The sequence below is a fragment of the Bombina bombina genome, chromosome 7, assembly GCF_027579735.1.
Source record: "Bombina bombina isolate aBomBom1 chromosome 7, aBomBom1.pri, whole genome shotgun sequence".
Taxonomy (NCBI): Eukaryota; Metazoa; Chordata; class Amphibia; order Anura; family Bombinatoridae; genus Bombina; species Bombina bombina.
This window is the reverse complement of record NC_069505.1, coordinates 576,110,232-576,133,705: the sequence shown is the minus strand read 5'-3', so window position 1 is coordinate 576,133,705 and position 23,474 is coordinate 576,110,232. Positions and strand designations below refer to the sequence as shown.

The window sequence follows — 23,474 nt, the reverse complement described above, 5'->3', positions numbered from 1 at the left end:
ATGGGGTTTAGGGTACTATTCCATCCTAGGACCTCTTCAATTGTGCATGTTGAGGACAGTGAACAGCGATCATTCAGATCTATCACAGCAGATATTCCATAGAGATGCTCAGACTTAGAACCTTCTCTCTTGGTGGAATCCGTCCTTAGCAACTGTCCATGGGGACATCTTTATTGAGACCGTCCTGGGAGATTGTGATCTCGGATGCCAGTCTGACAGGATGGGGAGCTGTTTGGGGTGCCAGGATGGCACTAGGAAAGTGGTCCAGGGGAGGAGTCTCTCCTTCCGATCAACATCCTAGAACTACAAGCAATTTACAATGCTTTGAAGGCATGGCCTTCTCTGGAGTCGGTTTAGTTGCCTCAGATTCCAGACTGACAACATTACCTTGGTGGCTTACATAAACCATCAGGGGGGTACGAGGAGCTTCCTCGCCATGAGGGAGGGTGTCCTCAGATTCTGGAGAGGGTGGAGTCCCACGACTGCTCGCTCTCAGCGATTCACATACCAGGTGTGGACAACTAGGAAGCAGACTTTCTCAGCAGACAATCCTTCCATCTGGGGTGAATGGTCCTCTTCACTCCGAGGTGTTTGCAGAGATTTGGTCACAAATGGGGAACGCCATAGATAGATCTCATGGCGTCAGACTCAATTGCAAGCTACCTCGTTACGGGGTCGAGGTCCAGGTATCCCCAGGAAGAACTGATAGATGTCTTTAGTGGTTCCATGGGGATTCAGCCTAGCTTACATTTTCCACCTCTGCCCACTTCTACCTCGAGTAGTAGTACGCATCAAACAGGAGCGGGCCTCGGCCATTCTGATTGCTCCTTTCATGGCCGCGGAGGACGTGATTTGCGGATCTGGTGGGGATGTCATCCTCTCTGCCGTGGAGGTTACCCTGTCACAGGGATCTGCTGTCACAGGCCCTTTTCAACATCGAAATCTAGATCTCTGAGGGTGACTGCGTGGGATTGAACACTTGTCCTAGCCCAAGAGAGGCTTTTCTGAGAGTGTGATTGATACTCTAATTTAGGCAAGGAAGCCTGGTCCATCTTCGCATCTACCATAAGTGTGGAGGATTTACTTGTCCTGGTGTGAGAAGCATGGATATCCTTGGCATAGAGTGAAGGTATCCAGGATTTTGGCCTTTCTCCAGAGATGGTTTGGAGAAGGGTCTTGCTGCTAGTTCCTTGAAGGACAGATTTCGGCATTATAAGTTTTGTTGTATAGGAGACTTGCTGAGCTCCCTGACATCCAATCTTTTGTTCAGGCTCTGTCTAGAATCAGGCCTGTTTTCGACAGCTGGCTCCGCCTTGGAGCTTAAACTTAGTCCTTAAGGTTTTGCAGAGGGTTTCCGTTTGAACCTATGCATCCATTGACATTCAGATTCTGTCCTAGAAAGGATTTCAGACAGTCTACCTCTCTTTTTTTGTGGTGTACTCTGGCATGCACAAGGGGCAAAGGGCCTCTGCTTCTTCTTTGTCTTTTTGGTTGAGGAGCTGTGATTCACCTTGGCTTATGAGACAGGTGGGACATAAGCCTACCTCAGAGTATCACGGCTCATTCAACTAGAGCTGTGGCTTTTGTCTTGGGCCTTCAAGAATGAGGCCTTTATGGAGCAAATTTGTAAGGTGGCTTACCTGGTCCTCTTTACACACTTTTACAAGGTTTACAAATTTGACGTTTTTGTGTTGGCGGAAGCTGTTTTTTGGGGAGAAAGGTTTTGCAGGCTGTGGTGCCCTCAGACTAGGGGTCAGCCTTTTGCCCTCCGGTTCATTCAGTGTCCTCTAGAGCTTGGGTATATGTTCCCATTGGTAATAAATGGAGCCGTGGATTCTCCTCCCCTTTAGATGGAAAACATAAATATGCTTACCTGATAATAACATTTCCATCGAGGGGGAGGAGAGTCCACCGCTCCCGCCCGTATCTCGTGGGGCGGACCTAAATTTTAATCCATCTTCTCGCACCTTTTTATACCCTGATATTTTCCTACTGTTCCTGGTTCCCTCTGCAGAATGGGAGTGGGGGAGGTATTTAAGGCCTTTGGCTGGGGTGTCTTTGCCATCCTCTGGTGCCAGATTCTTAATTCACCAGTAGTAATGAATGAAGCCGTGGACTCTCCTCCCCTCAAGTTTTTTCTCTCAATCTCTCTCTCTTCCCTCTCCAGTTACCCCCATTCTCATGCACTTTTTTTTCTTAGTATGACTGTCATGACCCGAAGTTCCAAGAAATTCACAAATGTGTTGTTAATGTTATCAAATTTTGGGAGTCTCCTGCTGTCACCATTTTGGACTTCATCCCCCTATTGCGGGGAAGAGAACTCATGTTGTGAGTTTACAAAGAGGAAATGGAGCTATGAATATGTCCCATCCCCCTGCAGGTTGACACAGTGACACAGACAGAAGGGAGCTATGAGGCTGTCCCGTCCCCCGCAGGGTGACACAGTGAAACAGACAGAAGGGAGCTATAACTCTGTCCCTCCCCCTGCAGGTGACACAGACAGAAAGAGCTATGAGTCTGTCCCTCCCCCTGCAGGTGTCACAGTGACACAGACATAAGGGGAGCTATGAGTCTGTCCCTCCCCCTGCAGGTGACACAGACAGAATGGAGCTATGAGTCTGTGCCTCTCCCTACAGAGTGACACAGACAGAAGGGAGCTATGAGTCTAGCCCTTCCCCCTGTGGGGGAGACACAGAGAGAAGAAAGATATGTCTTTCCATCCTCCTGCAGGTGACAAAGTGACACAGACAGAAGGGAGATATGAGCCTGTGCCCCTCACCCTACAGGGTGAAACATTGATACAGAGACAGAAGGGAGATATGAAATCTGTCCCTCCCCCTGTGGGGTGACAGATTGACACGGACAGAAGAAAGCTATAAGTCTGTCCCTCCCCCTGTAGGTGACACAGTGACACAGACAGAAGGGAGATATTGAGTCTGACCCTCCCCTGTGGGGTGACAGAGTGACACAGACAGAAGGAAGCTATAAGTCTACCCCCCCCCCCCTTCAGGGTACCCAGTGACAGAAGAGAGCTATGAGTAATGCTGTCTATCTTTCCTCCACCTTTTTTTCTTAGAAATTTCCAAACAAAGCGCTAAATCGCCTTATAGAGACTTCAAAGCAAAGAGATTCCTTGTGAGTCATCAGCTGGGAGAAGCACAAGGTGGGTCACTATTATATACATCTAACTAGATTAATCCACCAGAGTGGCTCTTAGCAAATCTGATAAGGAAAAGATATTGAACAATATGCCTCACTCCAGATCTAGCCTCCTTCACTAGTGTAGTCTTCTCACCAAATGACTACATCATAAGTTATAGAAAAAAATGGATTGTGTGTGGTAAGGGCGCTGAAAAGCAATCTGGATATTTGATATCTCTTAAAAAAGTTTCTTGTGAAAATGTGATTAAGTATAATAAATTAAAATATACTAAGTCCTTACAAAGATTTTCAAAAAAATTTTTATGTAGTGAAAATTCCTATCTCGCTTGAGTGAAGATGTCTTCTTTAAGAAGTAATGTTGAAGCATGGTGTTTATAAAATAAAATATGAATGATTCTCAAATGTGATAATGGTAATAAGGACAATATTCCTTTTAATATGTATTCAAATAAAAAAAAACAAAAGTGATCTATGTGAGTAATTTCGTGACTAATTATTTAGGGGAACTTTGCTAACTGAAGCGTGAGGGTAGTGTAGTGTCCAAGGTGATGTCCAGTGAATTAGTATATGTGGAATGTTTGCCTAAAAATACAGGTGGAACTGTCGATATCAGTTGTGTTTATGTAAAATGTGAAAATGCTAATATAAAAAAAGCAAATGGAATATAACCGTTCTTTGATTAAGTATAAAATTCACTAATTTATTGAGTATGTATATTGAACAATATATAACAAACTTCATGTAATCTTTAGTCAAATAAAAAAAGAAATTAATAAAAGTATATTATAAATAAAATAACACCGGTGTTAAGATATACTAAAAATGAATTAGCGCTAAAAACAGCTGATAAATCAATAGATAAAAACTAAGCAACAGATAATCAATAGATAAAACTGAACAACATAGGTTCCGACTAATTCTATAAAGGCCACCAGCTAATAATAGTAAAAATAACAAAGATACCCCTGAGTTTTCCGGAGGTGTTCTTTTATATAACTGTTGTTAACCAGAGGACTTTAAAGACGACCAAATTTGTCCAAGATAAAACCTCCTTTAAAGTCATGCTGCCAATTTTTCTTCAGTATTCCTAAAGTATAGTTAGATCACAGTACCTTTGTATAAGCTTGCATTCACTCTGGTGAATTTTTATACTTAATCAAATAACGGTTATATTCCAATTGCTTTTTTTATATTAGCATTTTCGCATTTACATAACACAACTGATATCGACAGTTCACCTGTATTTTAGGCCAGCATTCCACATATACTAATTCACTAGGACATCACCTTGACACCTACACTACCCTCACGTTTCAGTTAGCAAATTCCCCTATATAATTAGTCACGAAATTACTCACTAGATCACTTTTGGTTTTTTTTATTTGAATTACATATTAAAAGGAATATTGTCCTTATTACCATATACATTTTGAGAATCAGGTATATTTTATTTTATAAACACCATGCTTTCAACATTAATTCTTAAGAAGACATCTTCACTCAAAGCGAGATAGGAATTTTCACTACATAAATTTTTTTTTAAAATCTTTGTAAGGACTTAATATATTTTAATTTATTATAACTTAATCACATTTTCACAAGAAACTTTTTTAAGAGATATCAAATATCCAGATTGCTTTTTCAGTGGCCTCTTAGCAAACCCCTTTTAATCCTATAATAAACCAAATAATTTGTTCTCTCCCTCCAGGCCCCTGACCTAATACAAGCGAGTCTGAGGAAGATATCATAGACGGATGATACGATACTTGCGAGATAAAGCCAGGGGAGATATTGGCGAGACAGAGTTTCAGAAGATCATCTTCATATGTCAGTAGTTGACCTGTTTGTTGGAGGCACAGAAACAACAGCATCTTTACTATCACTGGACAGTAGCCTTCCTGATTCATTACCCTGAGGTAAGAACATATAGCGTGATAGCTGTGCCTTAACTGCTAGAAGCTTCTAACAAAACCAATGTATAAATACAATGTATCACTGATGGTCCCACCCCCATGAGGTACCTCCTGTTGTATTAGTGTTATAGAGAGGAGCTGTATAATGCTATGTATTGCCAAGAGCCACCACCCCCCAGGAGTGGCTGCGGTCTACATTACTAGTGGGCGTTATTTTGCGATCCTGCTCGAGCATTAACTTCACTAGACGGTGCTTTTTGCGTGCTACGGGTTGTGCTCATATTACAAGTTGAAAGTAAAAAGTTTGAGCGCGAGCAAAAGCCAACGTGCGAATAAAGATAGACTTTCCAAAGTTGCGATCACGGATAACGGATTTCCCCATAGACTTCAATGGAGCGTGCAAACTGAAAATACATATTTCTATGTATCTATACTATAGCTATACCTGAGTATCTATTTATACAGAAAGATAGGTATAGATATGTATTTTAAAAGAAACAGTATCAGATATATATATAGAAATATGTATTTACTAATAAAACGTACATTATTTTCTATGTGAAGAACAATATGGGCAAGATTACAAGTTGTGCGCTAAACCGGGGTGCGTAAATAACGCAAAAAAAGAGTTGTATCTCACTTTCCATAGTGCTGCCATTACAAGTTACTGAGAAAACTTTCTTTTGTTGTGCGATATGGTGCAAAGCTCTATACCGCATAAAACCCAGGCCTGACTTTACGTGCTCATGCACGCTTTCCCCCCATAGACATCAATGGGAGAGAAACTAAAACCTGCGATTTGCGGAATGGCGATTCGCTATGATGCAACCCCCCCATTGATGTCTATGGCGAAAAGAAATTATGTAAAAACCTAACACCCCTAACATAAATCCCTAGAAGGGGCGTATTAGGTTTTGTGCTGCCCTAGGCACTCAAAATTCTGCTGCCCCCAACCCACACCCCAGGTTTTAAGGCCTTTTCTAGACATAATATTTTTGGGCAGGGTGTAAAAAATTTAAAAAAAAATGTCTTTTAAGTAGATGTTCACCGAGGCTTGCATTCACTCTGGTCACACACACACACACACGCATATATACATATATATATATATATATATATATATTTATTTATTTTTTAAGACATTATTTTGCAAGTCAGATGATTAAATGTTTATTTCAGAAAAAATATCCTTCACTGTATGATAGTTTGTCAGTAGGGTAGTTGTTTATATCAGAAAAAATATTCCTTCACTGTAGGATAGTCTTGTCAGTAGGTAGTTGTTTATATCAGAAAAAATATCCTTCACTGGTATGATAGTTTGTCAGTAGGTAGTTGTTTATTCAGAAAAAATATCCTTCACTGTATGATAGTTTGTCAGTAGGTAGTTGTTTATATCAGAAAAAATATCCTTCACTGTATGATAGTTTGTCAGTAGGTAGTTGTTTATCATCAGAAAAAAATATCCTTCACTGTATGATAGTTTGTCAGTAGGTAGTTGTTTAACCTTACACATCTTCTTTGGTGATTGGCAGTTATTTAAGCAAAATATCTGCTTGGATAAATATGTAATGAATATTACAAACTGGCCTTTAAAAGTACTTTTTCTTTGCATGTATGACAGATAGACAAACAGTAAATGTACAAGTATCTAGTGACTAATCCGTTTAAAGGGACACTGAACCCAAATTTTTCTTTTGTGATTCAGATAGAGCATGCAATTTTAAGCAACTTTCTAATTTACTCCTATTATCAATTTTTCTTTGTTCTCTTGCTATCTTTATTTGAAAAAGAAGGCATCTAAGCTTTTTTTTTGTTTCAGTACTCTGGACAGCACTTTTTGTATTGGTGGATGAATTTATCCACCAATCAGCAAGGACAACCCAGGTTGTTCACCAAAAATGGGCCGGCATCTAAACTTACATTCTTGCATTTTCAAATAAAGATACCAAGAGAATGAAGGAAAATTTGATAATAAGGAGTAAATTAGAAAGTTGCTTAAAATTTCATGCTCTGTCTGAATCACGAAAGAAAAAATTGGTTCAGTGTCCCTTTAAGTATTTTAATGCCTAATGAAGATGTATTGAAGGGAGAAAGGCATATGCTGTTTCACAGTGGTCACATTGTAGTGCACACTGCACTGTGTAGTCTGTGTGGGTCTCAATCACGCGGTGGAGCCAGAGAAGAATACCGCATTCCCTCTCAGTCCAGGCCAGGCTGAGCAAGTGAGCTCCGCCTCCACTGTCACCACGTCATGTGCACCCACATACAATCCCACAGGATAGCAATAGCCGGGCCAGCCATTTAACCAATTAGTAATTGGTTGATTTAGCCACCCGGCCCTGAGTTCAGTAGAGTGGCCGTAGGGACTCAAAATTCTGCTGCCCTTAAAAATCTGCTGCCCTAGGCACCGGCCTTGTTGGCCTATGCCTTAATACACCCCTGACCCCTAGTCTAAATACCCCTAATGCGCCCCCCTGACATCCACAACACTAAATAAAACAACTAATCCCTAATCTGCCGCCCTGACACTAAATGAACCTATTAACCCCTAATTCGCCGGCCGCCCATAGAGCTATTAATAAACTAAACCTATTAACCCCTAAACCACCGGCCCCCAACATCGCAACACACTAAATTAAACTACTAACCCCTAAACCTAACACCCACCTAATTTTAAATTAAATTTGCAACATAACTATTTTAAATTAAATAAAAACTAACCTATGAAAAAAAAACAGTATTTCTTTCATGTAATTAGCAAGAGTCCATGAGCTAGTGACGTATGGGATATACATTCCTACCAGGAGGGGCAAAGTTTCCCAAACCTCAAAATGCCTACAAATACACCCCTCACCACACCCACAAATCAGTTTTTACAAACTTTGCCTCCTATGGAGGTGGTGAAGTAAGTTTGTGCTAGATTCTACGTTGATATGCGCTCCGCAGCAGGTTGGAGCCCCGTTTTCCTCTCAGCGTGCAGTGAATGTCAGAGGGATGTGAGGAGAGTATTGCCTATTTGAATGCAGTGATCTCCTTCTACGGGGTCTATTTCATAGGTTCTCTGTTATCGGTCGTAGAGATTCATCTCTTACCTCCCTTTTCAGATCGACGATATACTCTTATATATACCATTACCTCTGCTGATTCTCGTTTCAGTACTGGTTTGGCTTTCTACAAACATGTAGATGAGTGTCCTGGGGTAAGTAAGTCTTATTTTCTGTGACACTCTAAGCTATGGTTGGGCACTTTGTTTATAAAGTTCTAAATATATGTATTCAAACATTTATTTGCCTTGACTCAGAATGTTCAAACATTCCTTATTTTCAGACAGTCAGTTTCATATTTGGGATAATGCATTTGATCAATCATTTTTTCTTACCTTAAAAATTTGACTTTTTCCCTGTGGGCTGTTAGGCTCGCGGGGGCTGAAAATGCTTCATTTTATTGCGTCATTCTTGGCGCGGACTTTTTTGGCGCAAAAAATCTTTTCTGTTTCCGGCGTCATACGTGTCGCGGAAGTTGCGTCATTTTTTGACGTTTTTTGCGCCAAATATGTCGGCGTTCCGGATGTGGCGTCATTTTTGGCGCCAAAAGCATTTAGGCGCCAAATAATGTGGGCGTCTTATTTGGCGCGAAAAAATATGGGCGTCGCTTTGTCTCCACATTATTTAAGTCTCATTTTTCATTGCTTCTGGTTGCTAGAAGCTTGTTCTTTGCATTTTTTCCCATTCCTGAAACTGTCATTTAAGGAATTTGATCAATTTTGCTTTAATATGTTGTTTTTTCTCTTACATATTGCAAGATGTCTCACGTTGCATCTGAGTCAGAAGATACTACAGGAAAATCGCTGTCTAGTGCTGGATCTACCAAAGCTAAGTGTATCTGCTGTAAACTTTTGGTAGCTATTCCTCCAGCTGTTGTTTGTATTGATTGTCATGACAACTTGTTAAAGCAGATAATATTTCCTTTAGTAAAGTACCATTGCCTGTTGCAGTTCCTCAACATCTAAGTGGCAGAATGTTCCTGATAATATAAGAGATTTTGTTCTGAATCCATAAAGAAGGCTATGTCTGTTATTTCTCCTTCTAGTAAACGTAAAAAATCTTTTAAAACTTCTCTTCCCTACAGATGAATTTTTAAATGAACATCATCATTCTGATTCTGATGACTCTCTGATTCAGAGGATTCTGTCTCAGAGGTTGATGCTGATAAATCGTCATATTTATTTAAAATGGAATTTATTCCGTTCTTTTACCTTAAAGAAGTCCTAATTGCATTAGAAATTGAGGATCTGGTCCTCTTGATACTAATTCTAAACGTTTGGATAAGGTCTTTAGAGCTCCTGTGGTTATTCCAGAAGTTTTTCCTGTTCCTATGCTATTTCTGCAGTAATTTCCAGAGAATGGATAATTTGGGTAATTCATTTACTCCTTCTAAACGTTTTAAAGCGATTATATCCTGTACCGTCTGACAGACTAGAGTTTTGGGACAAAATCCCTAAAGTTGATGGGGCTATTTCTACCCTTGCTAAATGTACTACTATTCCTACGGCAGATGGTACTCTCGTTAAGGATCCTTTAGATAGGAAAATTGAATCCTTCTAAGAAAAGCTTATCTGTGTTCAGGTAATCTTCTTAGACCTGCTATATCATTGGCTGATGTTGCTGCAGCTTCAACTTTCTGGTTGGAAACTTTAGCGCAACAAGTAACAGATCATGATTCTCATAATATATTATTCTTCTACAGCATGCTAATAATTTTATCTGTGATGCCATTTTTGATATTACAGAGTTGATGTCAGGTTTATGTCTCTAGCTATTTTAGCTAGAAGAGCTTTATGGCTTAAAACTTGGAATGCTGATATGGCTTCAAATCAACTTTACTTTCCATTTCTTTCCAGGGTAACAATTATTTGGTTCTCAGTTGGATTCTATTATCTCAACTGTTACTGGTGGGAAAGGAACTTTTTTACCACAGGATAAAAATCTAAAGGTAAAAAAGCAGGGCTAATAATCGTTTTCGTTCCTTTCGTTTCAACAAAGAACAAAAGCCTGATCCTTCATCCTCAGGAGCAGTTTCAGTTTGGAAACCATCTCCAGTCTGGAATAAATCCAAGCAGCTAGAAAGGCAAAGCCAGCTTCTAAGTCCACATGAGGTGCGGCCCTCATTCCAGCTCAGCTGGTAGGGGGCAGATTACGTTTTTTCAAAGAAATTTGGATTCAATTCTGTTCACAATCTTTGGATTCAGAGCATTGTTTCAGAAGGGTACAGAATTGGTTTCAAGATGAGACCTCCTGCTAAAGAGATTTTTTCTTTCCCGTGTCCCAGTAAATCCAGTGAAAGCTCAAGCATTTCTGAAATGTGTTTCAGATCTAGAGTTGACTGGAGTAATTATGCCAGTTCCAGTTCTGGAAGAGGGGCTGGGGTTTTATTCGAATCTCTTCATTGTACCAAGAAGGAGAATTCCTTCAGACCAGTTCTGGATCTAAAAATAATTGAATCGTTATGTAAGGAATACCAACATTCAAGATGGTAACTGTAAGGACTATCTTGCCTTTTGTTCAGCAAGGGCATTATATGTCTACAATAGATTTACAGGATGCATATCTGCATATTCCGATTCATCCAGCTCACTATCAGTTCCTGAGATTCTCTTTCTGGACAAGCATTACCAGTTTGTGGCTCTGCCGTTTGGCCTAGCTACAGCTCCAAGAATTTTTACAAAGGTTCTCGGTGCCCTTCTGTCTGTAATCAGAGAACAGGGTATTGTGGTATTTCCTTATTTGGACGATATCTTGGTACTTGCTCAGTCTTTACATTTAGCAGAATCTCATACGAATCGACTTGTGTTGTTTCTTCAAGATCATGGTTGGAGGATCAATTCACTAAAAAGTTCATTGATTCCTCAGACAAGGGTAACCTTTCTAGGGTTTCCAGATAGATTCAGTGTCCATGACTCTGTCTTGACAGACAAGAGACGTCTAAAATTGATTGCAGCTTGCCGAAACCTTCAGTCACAATCATTCCCTTCGGTAGCCTTATGCATGGAAATTCTAGGTCTTATGGACTGCTGCATCGGACGCGATCCCCTTTGCTCGTTTTCACATGCGACCTCTTCAGCTCTGTATGCTGAAGCAATGGTGCAGGGATTACACGAAGATATCTCAATTAATATCTTTAAAACCGATTGTCGACACTCTCTAACGTGGTGGACAGATCACCATCGTTTAATTCAGGGGGCTTCTTTTGTTCTTCCGACCTGGACTGTAATCTCAACAGATGCAAGTCTTACAGGTTGGGGAGCTGTGTGGGGGTCTCTGACGGCACAAGGGGTTTGGGAATCTCAGGAGGTGAGATTACCGATCAATATTTTGGAACTCCGTGCAATTTTCAGAGCTCTTCAGTCTTTGGCCTCTTCTGAAGAGAGAATCGTTCATTTGTTTTCAGGACAGACAATGTCACAACCTGTGGCATACATCAATCATCAAGGAGGGACTCACAGTCCTCTGGCTATGAAAGAAGTATCTCGAAATTTCTGGTTTGGGCGGAATCCAGCTCCTGTCTAATCTCTGCGGTTCATATCCAAGGTATAGACAATTGGGAAGCGGATTATCTCAGTCGCCAAACGTTGCATCCGGGCGAATGGTCTCTTCACCCAGAGGTATTTCTTCAGATTGTTCAAATGTCGGAACTCCAGAAATAGATCTGATGGCTTCTCATCTAAACAAGAAACTTCCCAGGTATCTGTCCAGATCCGGGATCCTCAGGCGGAGGCAGTGGATGCATTATCACTTCCTTGGAAGTATCATCCTGCCTATATCTTTCCGCCTCTAGTCTTCTTCCAAGAGTAATCTCCAAGATTCTGAAGGAATGCTCGTTTGTTCTGCTGGTAGCTCCAGCATGGCCTCACAGGTTTTGGTATGCGGATCTTGTCCGGATGGCCTCTTGCCAACCGTGGACTCTTCCGTTAAGACCAGACCTTCTGTCACAAGGTCCTTTTTTCCATCAGGATCTGAAATCCTTAAATTTAAAGGTATGGAGATTGAACGCTTGATTCTTGGTCAAGAGGTTTTCTCTGACTCTGTGATTAATACTATGTTACAGGCTCGTAAATCTGTATCTAGAGAGATATATTATAGAGTCTGGAAGACTTATATTTCTTGGTGTCTTTCTCATCATTTTTCTTGGCATTCTTTTAGAATTCCGAGAATTTTACAGTTTCTCAGGATGGTTTAGATAAGGGTTTGTCCGCAAGTTCCTTGAAAGGACAAATCTCTGCTCTTTCTGTTCTTTTTCACAGAAAGATTGCTAATTCTTCCTGATATTCATTGTTTTGTACAAGCTTTGGTTCGTATAAACCTGTTCATTAAGTCAATTTCTCCTCCTTGGAGTTTGAATTTGGTTCTGAGGGCTCTTCAAGCTCCTCCGTTTGAACCTATGCATTCATTGGACATTAAATTACTTTCTTGGAAAGTTTTGTTCCTTTTGGCCATCTCTTCTGCCAGAAGAGTTTCTGAATTATCTGCTCTTTCTTGTGAGTCTCCTTTTCTGATTTTTCATCAGGATAAGGCGGTGTTGCGAACTTCTTTTGAATTTTTACCTAAGGTTGTGAATTCCAACAACATTAGTAGAGAAATTGTGGTTCCTTCATTATGTCCTAATCCTAAGAATTCTAAGGAGAAATCGTTTGCATTCTTTGGATGTTGTTAGAGCTTTGAAATATTATGTTGAGGCTACGAAATCTTTCCGTAAGACTTCTAGTCTATTTGTTATCTTTTCCGGTTCTAGAAAAGGCCAGAAAGCTTCTGCCATTTCTTTGGCATCTTGGTTGAAATCTTAATTCATCTTGCCTATGTTGAGTCGGGTAAAACTCCGCCTCAAGAATTACAGCTCATTCTACTAGGTCAGTTTCTACTTCCTGGGCGTTTAGGAATGAAGCTTCGGTTGACCAGATTTGCAAAGCAGCAACTTGGTCCTCTTTGCATACTTTTACTAAATTCTACCATTTTGATGTATTTTCTTCTCTGAAGCAGTTTTTGGTAGAAAAGTACTTCAGGCAGCGGTTTTCAGTTTGAATCTTCTGCTTATGTTTTTCGTTAAACTTTATTTTGGGTGTGGATTATTTTCAGCAGGAATTGGCTGTCTTTATTTTATGCCCTCCCTCTCTAGTGACTCTTGTGTGGAAAGATCCACATCTTGGGTAGTCATTATCCCATACGTCACTAGCTCATGGACTCTTGCTAATTACATGAAAGAAAACATAATTTATGTAAGAACTTACCTGATAAATTCATTTCTTTCATATTAGCAAGAGTCCATGAGGCCCGCCCTTTTTTTGGGGTGGTTATGATTTTTGTATAAAGCACAATTATTCCAATTCCTTATTTTATATGCTTTCGCACTTTTTTATCACCCCACTTCTTGTGCTATTCGTTAAACTGATTTGTGGGTGTGGTGAGGGGTGTATTTATAGGCATTTTGAGGTTTGGGAAACTTTGCCCCTCCTGGTAGGGAATGTATATCCCATACGTCACTAGCTCATGGACTCTTGCTAATATGAAAGAAATGAATTTATCAGGTAAGTTCTTACATAAATTATGTTGTTTAAACTATAACCTAACATTACTATTTTAAAACAATAAAATTAACGGAAAAAAAATAAAAATACAAATTTAAAAAATCCTAACACTCTGAAAATATAAAAAAATTACATTACAAAAATAAAAACTCTAAAATTACTAAAAATAAAAACTCTTCAGATTACAAAAAATAATAAACGAAATTATCCAAAATAATAACAATTAAACCTAATCTAATACCCTATTAAAACAAAAAAGCCCCTCAAAATAAAAACACCCCCTAACCTAACAGTTAAACAGCTCTTTTACATTAAAAATTACAAAGTCCCCCATAACAGTAAACCCCCCCCAACCAATCCCCCAAAATAAAAAACATAAGTCTAAAAAACCTAAGCTACCCATTGCCCCTAAAGGGGCATTTGTATGGGCATTCAGCTCTTTTGTGCCCAAAGCTCTAATCTAACCCCCCCCCAAAAAAAAACCCTAACACTAACCCCAGGAAATCTACTCACAGTTCCTAAAGTTCAGTCATCCATCTTCATCCAGGTGACAAAAAGTCTTCATCTATTGCGGGGGCATCTTCTATCTTCATCCCAATGGCGGCGGAGCTGTGGAGGCGCGGAGCATCGTTGCAGGCGGCACGGACATCCAGCGTGGAGGATCATCTTCATACAATCAACGCCGTACACTGAAGATTGAATGCAAGGTACCCGTTTAAAAATGGGGTACCTTGCATTCCTATTGGCTGACATTTTCAAATCAGCCGATAGGATGAGAGCTACTGAAATCCTATTGGCTGATTTGAACCAATAGGACTTTGTAATTTTTGAATGTAAAAGAGCTGTTTAACTTAGGGCAATGCCCTGCAAAAGGCTTTTTTGTTTTCTTTCCTATGGCATGGAGAGTCCATGAAATCATTCTAATTATTAGTGGGATATTCACTCCTGGCCAGCACCATAACCCCTAGTCATTCTCTTTGCCTTGATCACGGGAGGATGGCGAAGAAGGTGTCTGAAGATATTTAATTCTTTAATGGATACTTTTCCCTGCAAGCAAGGATTGGGGTCAAGCTGTGTTCATGTCAATCTCTTTAGTAAGTGTACTTGTGGCTTATAGCAGTTAGAAGGCAGCAAGGTGTTCTTTGCTTTAATTCTAACATTCATGCTACCCCTATATGGAAAACTAGGGTTGGTTACTCTATTTTTTCCTTTCTCTCCAGTCCCTGTCAGAACTGTTTCTGTCACACCGGAGATACAGTGCCTACCCTAGAGTTGAAAAAGGTCTCTGTCAGGATGAAGATGTCTCTGGCAAGCCTGGGGCTACTGAGAAAGCTGCAAGACTGGTAAGTCCCTGGATCCCTTATTCCCCCCTATGGCTTGTGGTCTAAGTGAGGGGTGACTTCGCACTAAGGGTGGGGGACTTTTACCTCTCTGATTTAACCCCTAAGCGGGGGTAGGCACTATGGGGTTCTTAAAATCGGCCCCTATTGGGAAGGGCATCTGTGATTCCGGTCGCTATTAAACTAGAATCTTAGCTGGCATAGAGTAAGTCCCTTTGTGAAGGGTATCTGTCAAAATTTTATTTTAAGGTTATTTGTTTTTCCCTGACCGTTATTAGGCTGATGTTCCAATTCTTAGAGGAACAGCTCTTTTCATTGTGAACCGGAGAGGAATTTTTGTCAATGATAGAGGGAGATCCCTCTCTCTGGCAAGTCCTATTCCCTTATTTTGTTTATCACGCAGCGCTTGTGAAAAGGAACATTTGTACTGGGATTTAGTACTTGCGTGGATGTCCGCATTCGTGGCTCACTGCCTCATAGCTTGTTTCAATGGCGCTTGAACAAGAGGGACATCGGTGCACATGGCCACATTTGCAAGTCTCACTTGGGTACTTAGAAAGGTCCTGGTGTAAATGGCCGAATCATGGCTCTGAATAACAGCAACTTCAGTGTGTGGCTGTCAAGTTCCGGTGTGTATGCGCTCAGGACACAGACCCTCAGGCAGTGGTAGGGAATTAGAAACACCGACACCTGACCCGGGGAAGAGTATGCTGGACGTGGATAGATTATATTCTGTGATTCATAGTTGCAAGAAGTTATTGTAGAATTCATGGAGAGTGAAACATATGTATACAATATATTCTGGCTTCAATAAAAACATAAATTGATACTGTGACTTACATCTAATAGGAGTAGCTGCAGGATTCATGAGTAAAAAATATAGCAATGTAAGATGTTCAGGCTTCAGAGTAAACTGGTAGAAGATTGACTCGTAGATGCAAAGGTTTGTTGCAGGTTCACAGTACATAATTATTATATAGAGCTGTATGTCAGTAATAAGCAGAGCAGCACAGGTGATAGACAGGTTGCAAGTTTAAGGCATTAAATACTGTTTGTGCATATATTGGAGAATCACAGGAAAGCTTTTTAACTGAACACATAGATGCAGAGTTCTGAATATATTAACATATTTGGAGGAGGATATTTCAGCTATGACAACTTGTAGCAGAGAATAGTTATAAAGTTCTGAGTAAGATGCTGTTGTAGTAATTAGAGAGTTATTATAACCAACTTGTAATTTAGAATAAGTTCAGAGTTTGTTAAGTAGCAGTGTCCAGGAAACAAAATGGATTTATATGGATACTTGCGATTAGATGATTTTAAGCATAGCTAAAAGGAAAGGCTGTAGTTTGAATATGCTGGTAAAATCCATGCTGGAACAGTCACAGACCTCTGTTGTTCTGGAACAAAACTTTAAAGCTAATGCAATGCACATTAGGCATGAGATGATTTAAAAAGAGGCCGAGGGAATCGGGTGCATGAATGATTAATTATTTGGCAGGTAAGTTGAATGCAGATACTCCCCAAACAGTATGATTATCAGTAGCAGGGAAGACAGTCTTAAAGGGACAGTGATATCAGGCAGGCATATGTTACAGTGGCTCTTGTTTGGGAATGTGTGTTTTTCTCTAGTACTGGATATGGTTTATTTTATACTTGTCGGCTTCTTTTGTGATCGCATTGCGTGCCAATTGTTTTGAGCCCATTGTGAGCAAGTTAGGCTCCCATGCAGATTTTTTCCATTTTTTTTAAGGGATGCCATATTTATTTAATACGCACTTCAAATTTCATATTCCCACCATGGTTCGATGTTCACTGAACCTAAGAGAGGTTTTGTGATCTCCAGGGCAGTTGTTTAATTTTGTCTCATCTTCTGGGCCCTCTAATGTTATGTGCTTTTCTGGCTATTATGTTCGCTGTCTCTAAGGTCAGTGTAGTCCATGATAGATTGTGTATTAAATGACGGTCATACACAGAGGTTTCCTCTTTATGTTTATTTTCACATATGGACCTTTTTGGCAGTGGTCGTCTATACCTGGACGACTCATGCTTCAAGTGCCATCTTTTAAGTTAGCAACCTCTCATACTGAGATGTTGTTGTCTATTCTCGTTCCCACAGGAAAGTGAGTCTGCAGTAGAGTTCCCTGGTGCCAGTCACCAGGGTTTGCTTTTTAGGTAAGATTATTAGATTCTGTGTCCATGAGGATTTTTCTGAGGGAGGTTAGATAACCCCTACTTTTGCCTTTCTCTTCTATTTGTGAATCTATGTATATAAGTAATTGGTCTGATGGTTGCTTCCATGGACATTGTTCCTTTTGATCGGTTCCATCTGAGATCCCTACAGTTATACATGATCAGACAATGGAACAGAGTCCTCTTGGACTTATCGCAGAGGATAGTTCTGGATCCCCTACCAAGAGTCTCTCTATCTTGGTGGTTTTCGCAGGACTTTCTGTCTCAGGGTACATACTTCCTGAGACCAGCCTGGGTGATTGTGACCATGGATGCCAGCCTTTCCGGATGGTGAGCAGTTGGGGTTCTTTAAAGGCTTCAGGGTCTTTTCCTAGAGTTGGGAGCAATTTTCAATGCTTTATCGGTCTGGCCTCAACTAGCTTCGGTCCGTTTTTTTAGATTTTAATCGGACAACATCTTCTCAGTGGTATACATCAACCACCAGGGAAGATCTATAAGTTCATTTGCCGTGAATGAGGTGACTCGTATTCTCCAGTGGGTGAAGGCTCATGATTGTCTACTCTCTGCCATCCACATCCCAGGGGTGTCCTACTGGGAAGCGGATTTTCTAAGCAGGCATAATTTTCTTTCTGGGGAGTGGATTTTCCACCCAGAGGTTTTTCACAATGATATCCCTCAGGTGGGGGGTTCCGGATTTGGATCTGGTGGCTTCTCGTCTAAACGCCAAGTTTTCAAAGTACGGTTCAGGATCAAGTGATTCACAAGCTGCTCTAATAGATGCCCTGGCGGTGCCTTGGACTTTCAGTCTGGCGTACCTCTCCTTCCTTGAGTCATTGCTCATATTAGGCAGGAGGGGGCGTCTGTGATTCTAATAGCTTCATCGTGGGTTTGCAGGATCTGGTGAGTGTATCTAGTGAAGATGCCATCTCTTCCCCTTGGAGGTTGCCTCCGAGGAAGGACCCTCTGCTTCAGGATCCCTTTCCACCCAAGTCTAGATTCTCTGAAGCTGACTGCTTGGAGATTGAACGCCTAGTCTTGGCTGGGCATGGTTTTTCTCAGAACGTTATTGACACTATGCTGAGACAGTTACTTGTAAGATTTACTATGAGGTATGGAGTAAAGACCTGTATTGATCTGAATCGAAGAATTCCTCTTGGAGTCGGGTGAGGGTTCCTCGCATTCTGTCTTTCTTCAGGAGGGTCTGCTGAAAGGTTTGTCAGTCAGTACTCTAAAGGGTCAGATTTCTGCACTGGCTATTCTTTTGCACAAATGTCTGCCAGATTTGCCAGATATTTAATCTTATGTTCAGGCCTAGGTCAGATTCAGGCCTGTGTTTTAACCTGTTGCTCCTCCATGGAGCCTTAACCTTGTTCTTATAGTTTTGCAGGAGGCTCCATTTGAGCCTATGCATTCAGTTGATATTGAGTTGTTATCATGGAAAGTTTTGTTTCTAGTGGCTATTTCATCTGCTCGCTGAGTTTCCGAGCTTTTGGCTCTGCAGTGTGTTTCCCCTTACCTTATTTTTTATGCGGATAAGGTAATCTTTCATACTAAATTGGGATTTCTTCCCAAGGTGGTACCGGATCGCTACATCAATCTAGAAATTGTTGTTCCTTCTTTTTGTCTGAATTCTTCTTCTCAGAAGGAACGTCTGTTACACAACCTGGATGTTGTGTGTGCTCTAAAATTTTATCTGCCAGCAACTAAAAGATTTTCGACAGTCTTTTGTCCTGTTCGTTGTTTTAGCTGGTAAGCGTAAGGGTCAGAAAGCCACTTCTACTGCCTTTTCTCTCTGGTCATACCACTAGGACTCTTTCTCCGTCTTGGGCTTTTAAGAATGAAGCATCTGTAGAGCAAATCTGCAAGGTGGCCACCTGGTCCTCTTTGCAATCATACTTTTTCCAAATTTGATATTTTTGCCTCGTCTGAGGCTTCCTTTGGGAGAAAGGTTCTTCAAGCGGTGGTGCCTTCTGTATAGGTTCCTGTCTTGTTCTCCCTCCCTATCATTCTGTGTCCTCTAGCTTGGGTATTGGTGATTTTGTGGACTCTCCATGCCATTGGAAAGAAAACAAAATTTATGCTTACCTGATAAATTATTTTCTTTCCGGGCTTGGAGAGTCCACGACGAGCCCTTGTTTATATTTAGATGTCAGTTTTTTTGTACAGACCTCAGGCACCTCCTTGTGTTATCTTCTTTTTCCGCTCCCTTCGGCCGAGTGACTGGGGGTTATGGGTAAGGGAAGTGAAACTTAACAGCTCTGCTGGGGTGCTCTTTGCCTCCTCCTGCTGGCCAGGAGTGAATATCCCACTAGTAATTAGAATGATTTTGTGGACTCGCCATGCCTGGAAAGAAAATAATTTATCGGGTAAGTATAAATTTTGTTTTTATAGGGCTATTAGATTAGGTGTAATTTTTATTATTTTGGATAATTTTGTTTATTATTTTTTGTAATCTTAGTGTTTTTTATTTTTTGTAATTTTAGTGTTTGTTTTTTGGTAATGTTAGATTTATTTTTTTATTCGTAGTGTTAGGTTATTTTTATCTTGTAATTTAGTTTTTTCATTTGTAGTTTATTTTATTTTATTCAAATAGGTATGTTAGGTTTATTTATAGTTTAATCTTAGTTTGTTTGTTTTTTATTTCACAGGTAACTTTTTATTTACTTTAAAATAGTTACATTGTAAATTAAATTTAAAGTTAGGGGGGTGTTAGGTTTAGGGGATAATAGTTTAATTTAGTGATTTGCTATGTGGGGGGGTGGCGATTTAGGGGTTAATAGGTTTATTATAGTAGTTGCAATGTGGGGGCCAGCGGTTTAGGGTTTAATAGGTTTATTATAGTAGTTGCAATGTGGGGGGTGGCGGTTTAGGGGTTAATAAGTTTAATAAAGTATTTGCGATACTGGGGATGGCGGTTTATGTTTAATACTGTAGTTTATGGATGTTAGGTGTACTTTGTAACATTTTAGTTAAGGATTTTGCGAAACAAAGATGTTTGACAAAACTCATAACTACTACCGAACAACTTGTAATACTGCGCAATAGAAATCCTGCACTCAAAAGTATTTTTTTGAGTGCGGAATGGAGAGTTGCGTAAAGGCTAAAATGCTAGCATTATAACTGTACTGCAGCGACTTGTAATACGGGAGACCTTCATAATCCGCGCGCAATGGCCAATTTTTCAGCGGTATAGGCGTACCGCACCGTACCACAAAACTTGTAATCTTGCCCTATGTGAAGAACATAACGCGCGGTCGGATTAGCGCACATAAAGAATTTCTATCTTTAATGAACAATATTGAAATATTAAATATAAACTATTAAAAAATATTAATAAAAATGGTTTAGAATTATAGATACTGCAAAAAAGCTAAATAATCCATAGATTATAAAGTATGTATAATAATTTTATTAATATTTCTTCATGTATTCTAACCCAACACATTAGTGAAGTCCTAACTTGCGAACACTGATGCACGTTAGGCATAGAAAATAGAAATGTACATAGAAATTTACTTTTTAAATTATTCAATATTAGAAATGTGCATTCATTTTCGGGAAAATTCGTACCGAAAATCGGATTTCTGAATGAATGCATCAACAAAATTAAAATAAAATGGAAAAAATACTGACAAAATGTGTCAGTATTTATTAGTTTCCTTTAAACTGATGTTTAAAGGGAAAGTCTACTTGAAAATTTGTATTTTTAAAAAGGATAGATAATCCATTTCTTACCCATTCCCCAGTTTTTCATTACCAACACGGTTTTATTAATACACGTATTACCTATGTCAGTACCTTGTATCTAAGCCTCTGCAGACTGCCCCCTTATCTCAGTTCTTTTGACAGACATGCATTTTAGCCAATCAGTGCTGACTCTTAGGTAGCTCCACAGGAGTGAGCACAATGTTATCTATATGACACACATGAACTAGTACTGTCTAACTGTGAAAAACTTTCAAAATGCTCTGAGATAAGAGGCGATTTTCAACTGTTTAGAAATCAGTTTGAGCCTACCTAGGTTTAGCTTTTTATAAAAAGAAAAAATACCAGGGGAACAAAGCAAATCTGATGATAAAAGTGATCTGAATCATAAAAGTTTAATTTTGACTAGACTGTCCCTTTAAAGGGACAGTCAAGTATAAATTAAACTTTCATTATTCAGATAGGACTTGTAATTTTAATCGACTTTCCAATTTACTTTTATCATCAAATTTGCTTTTTTCTCTTGGTTTTCTTAGTTTAAACTAAACATAGGTAGGCTCATATGCTAATTTCTAAGCCTTTGAGGGCTGCCTCTTATCACATGCTTTTTAAATCTCTTTTCAACGCAAAGAGACAGACAATACACGTGGGCTATATAGATAACACTGTGTTCAGGCACAGAAAGTTATTTAAGATCTAGCACAATACAATGCTAAATTTAAGACAATAGATAATAAACAGTCACAGTCATGTGATCAGGGGGCTGGGAGAAGACTAAGGTAAAGGTAAAAAGTACATTAATATAACTGTGTTGGTTATGCAAAACTGGGGAATGAGTAATAAAGGGATTATCTATCTTTTAAAACAATAACAATTCTATGGTTGACTGTCCCTTTAAGGCTTAATACTTACCTTATCGAGTTCTGGAGAGTGCGCTAACCCAATCCTCTTCTTGACAGGATCATTTATTGCTTAGGGCTCCATCCAAGAGATGTCCTTAAGCTGTATAAGTGTAATATAAACTGTACTAATACAATGTATTACTTAAGACTCCGCCCCTGAGGTGTGCATATATTACTGAGGATCCCTCTGAATTGTATAAATACAAATGTATGACTGATGATACTCAAGGTGGCTACATATATAGGGAGTATAATATCCTTAAGCTGTATAAGTGTAATATAAACTGTATTATACAATGTATTACTTAAGACCCCGCCCCTGAGGTGTGCATATATTACTGAGGATCCCTCTGAATTGTATAAATACAAATGTATGACTGATGATACTCAAGGTGGCTATATATATAGGGAGTATAATATCCTTAAGCTGTATAAGTGTAATATAAACTGTATTACAATGTATTACTTAAGATCCCGCCCATGAGGTGTGCATATATTACTGAGGATCCCTCTGAATTGTATAAATACAAATGTATTACTGATGATACTCAAGGTGGCTATATATATATATATGTATGTATGTATATAGGGAGTATAATGTCCTTAAGCTGTATAAGTGTAATATAAACTGTATTAATACAATGTATTACTTAAGACCCTCCCCTGAGGTGTGCATATATTACTGAGGATCCCTCTGAATTGTATAAATACAAATGTATTACTGATGATACTCAAGTGGCTATATATATTATATATTTATATATATATATATATATATATATATATTATATATATAGGGAGTATAATGTCCCTTTGTGTTTTATATAAATCATGTCTTTATTTATTAGGTCCAGGAGAAGATTCATAGTGAAATTATAGAAGCAGTGGGAACAGAGAGATATCCCACATACTCAGACAGGAACTCCTTGCCATATCTTAGTGCCACCATCTCTGAGACACTAAGACTGCGGCCTGTGGTGCCCCTGGCAGTACCCACTGTACCCTAAAAGACACAAGGTGAGTGTCATTTGTAATTCCAACAATTAACACATTAAAGGGACATGAGCATACAATTTTAAACAACTTTCCAATTTGCAGAAAAACTTGTTATTTTCACTCTGCTGTGCTATAGTATAAAAACAAACCAAAAAACATATAATGCAACAAAATGTAACAATACAACACAGTGTATTAAAAATAGAAAGGATATAGTCCAAATATTGTTTTCTTTTACAAGATATAAGTCCAGGATTTCATCCTTACTTATGGGATATCGCCTCCTGGTCAGCAGGAGGAGGCAAAGAGCATCACAGCAGAGCTGTATAATAGCTCCTCCCTTCCCTCCCACTCCAGTCATTCTCTTTGCCTGTGTTAGTGATAGGAAGAGGTAAAGTGAGGTGTTAGTTTAGATTCTTCAATCAAGTGTTTATTATTTTTAAATGGTGCCTGTGTGTACTATTTTTCTCAGGGCTGGAGCTACAGGCTTTAAGCAATGGACTGGGGAGACTGTCATTCTAATTCAAGATCCCATATTGTTTGCTGCCCTGCTGATGGTCTTAGCAGATATTATCTAAGACCCTGTTTTATCCACACAGAGCTGCTGGAGGTGAGGAAAAGAACATCTTCATTGTGTGGGACAGCCTCATACTGCGTTCACTATTAAGGTATGTACAGTCATTTA

At 39.5% G+C, this 23,474-nt stretch overlaps 1 protein-coding gene across 1 annotated transcript in view; it reads left to right on the top strand.

The window, feature by feature from the left end:
* LOC128636591 (complement C4-B-like) overlaps positions 1–23,474 on the top strand; it is a 216,847-nt gene that overhangs the window by 33,914 nt on the left and 159,459 nt on the right. Inside the window, 8 exon segments of the mRNA XM_053689585.1 lie at positions 2,201–2,309; positions 3,075–3,192; positions 4,887–4,967; positions 4,969–5,044; positions 5,046–5,078; positions 22,642–22,783; positions 22,786–22,810; positions 23,389–23,457. Coding sequence (XP_053545560.1) covers positions 2,201–2,309; positions 3,075–3,192; positions 4,887–4,967; positions 4,969–5,044; positions 5,046–5,078; positions 22,642–22,783; positions 22,786–22,810; positions 23,389–23,457 — 653 coding nt within the window.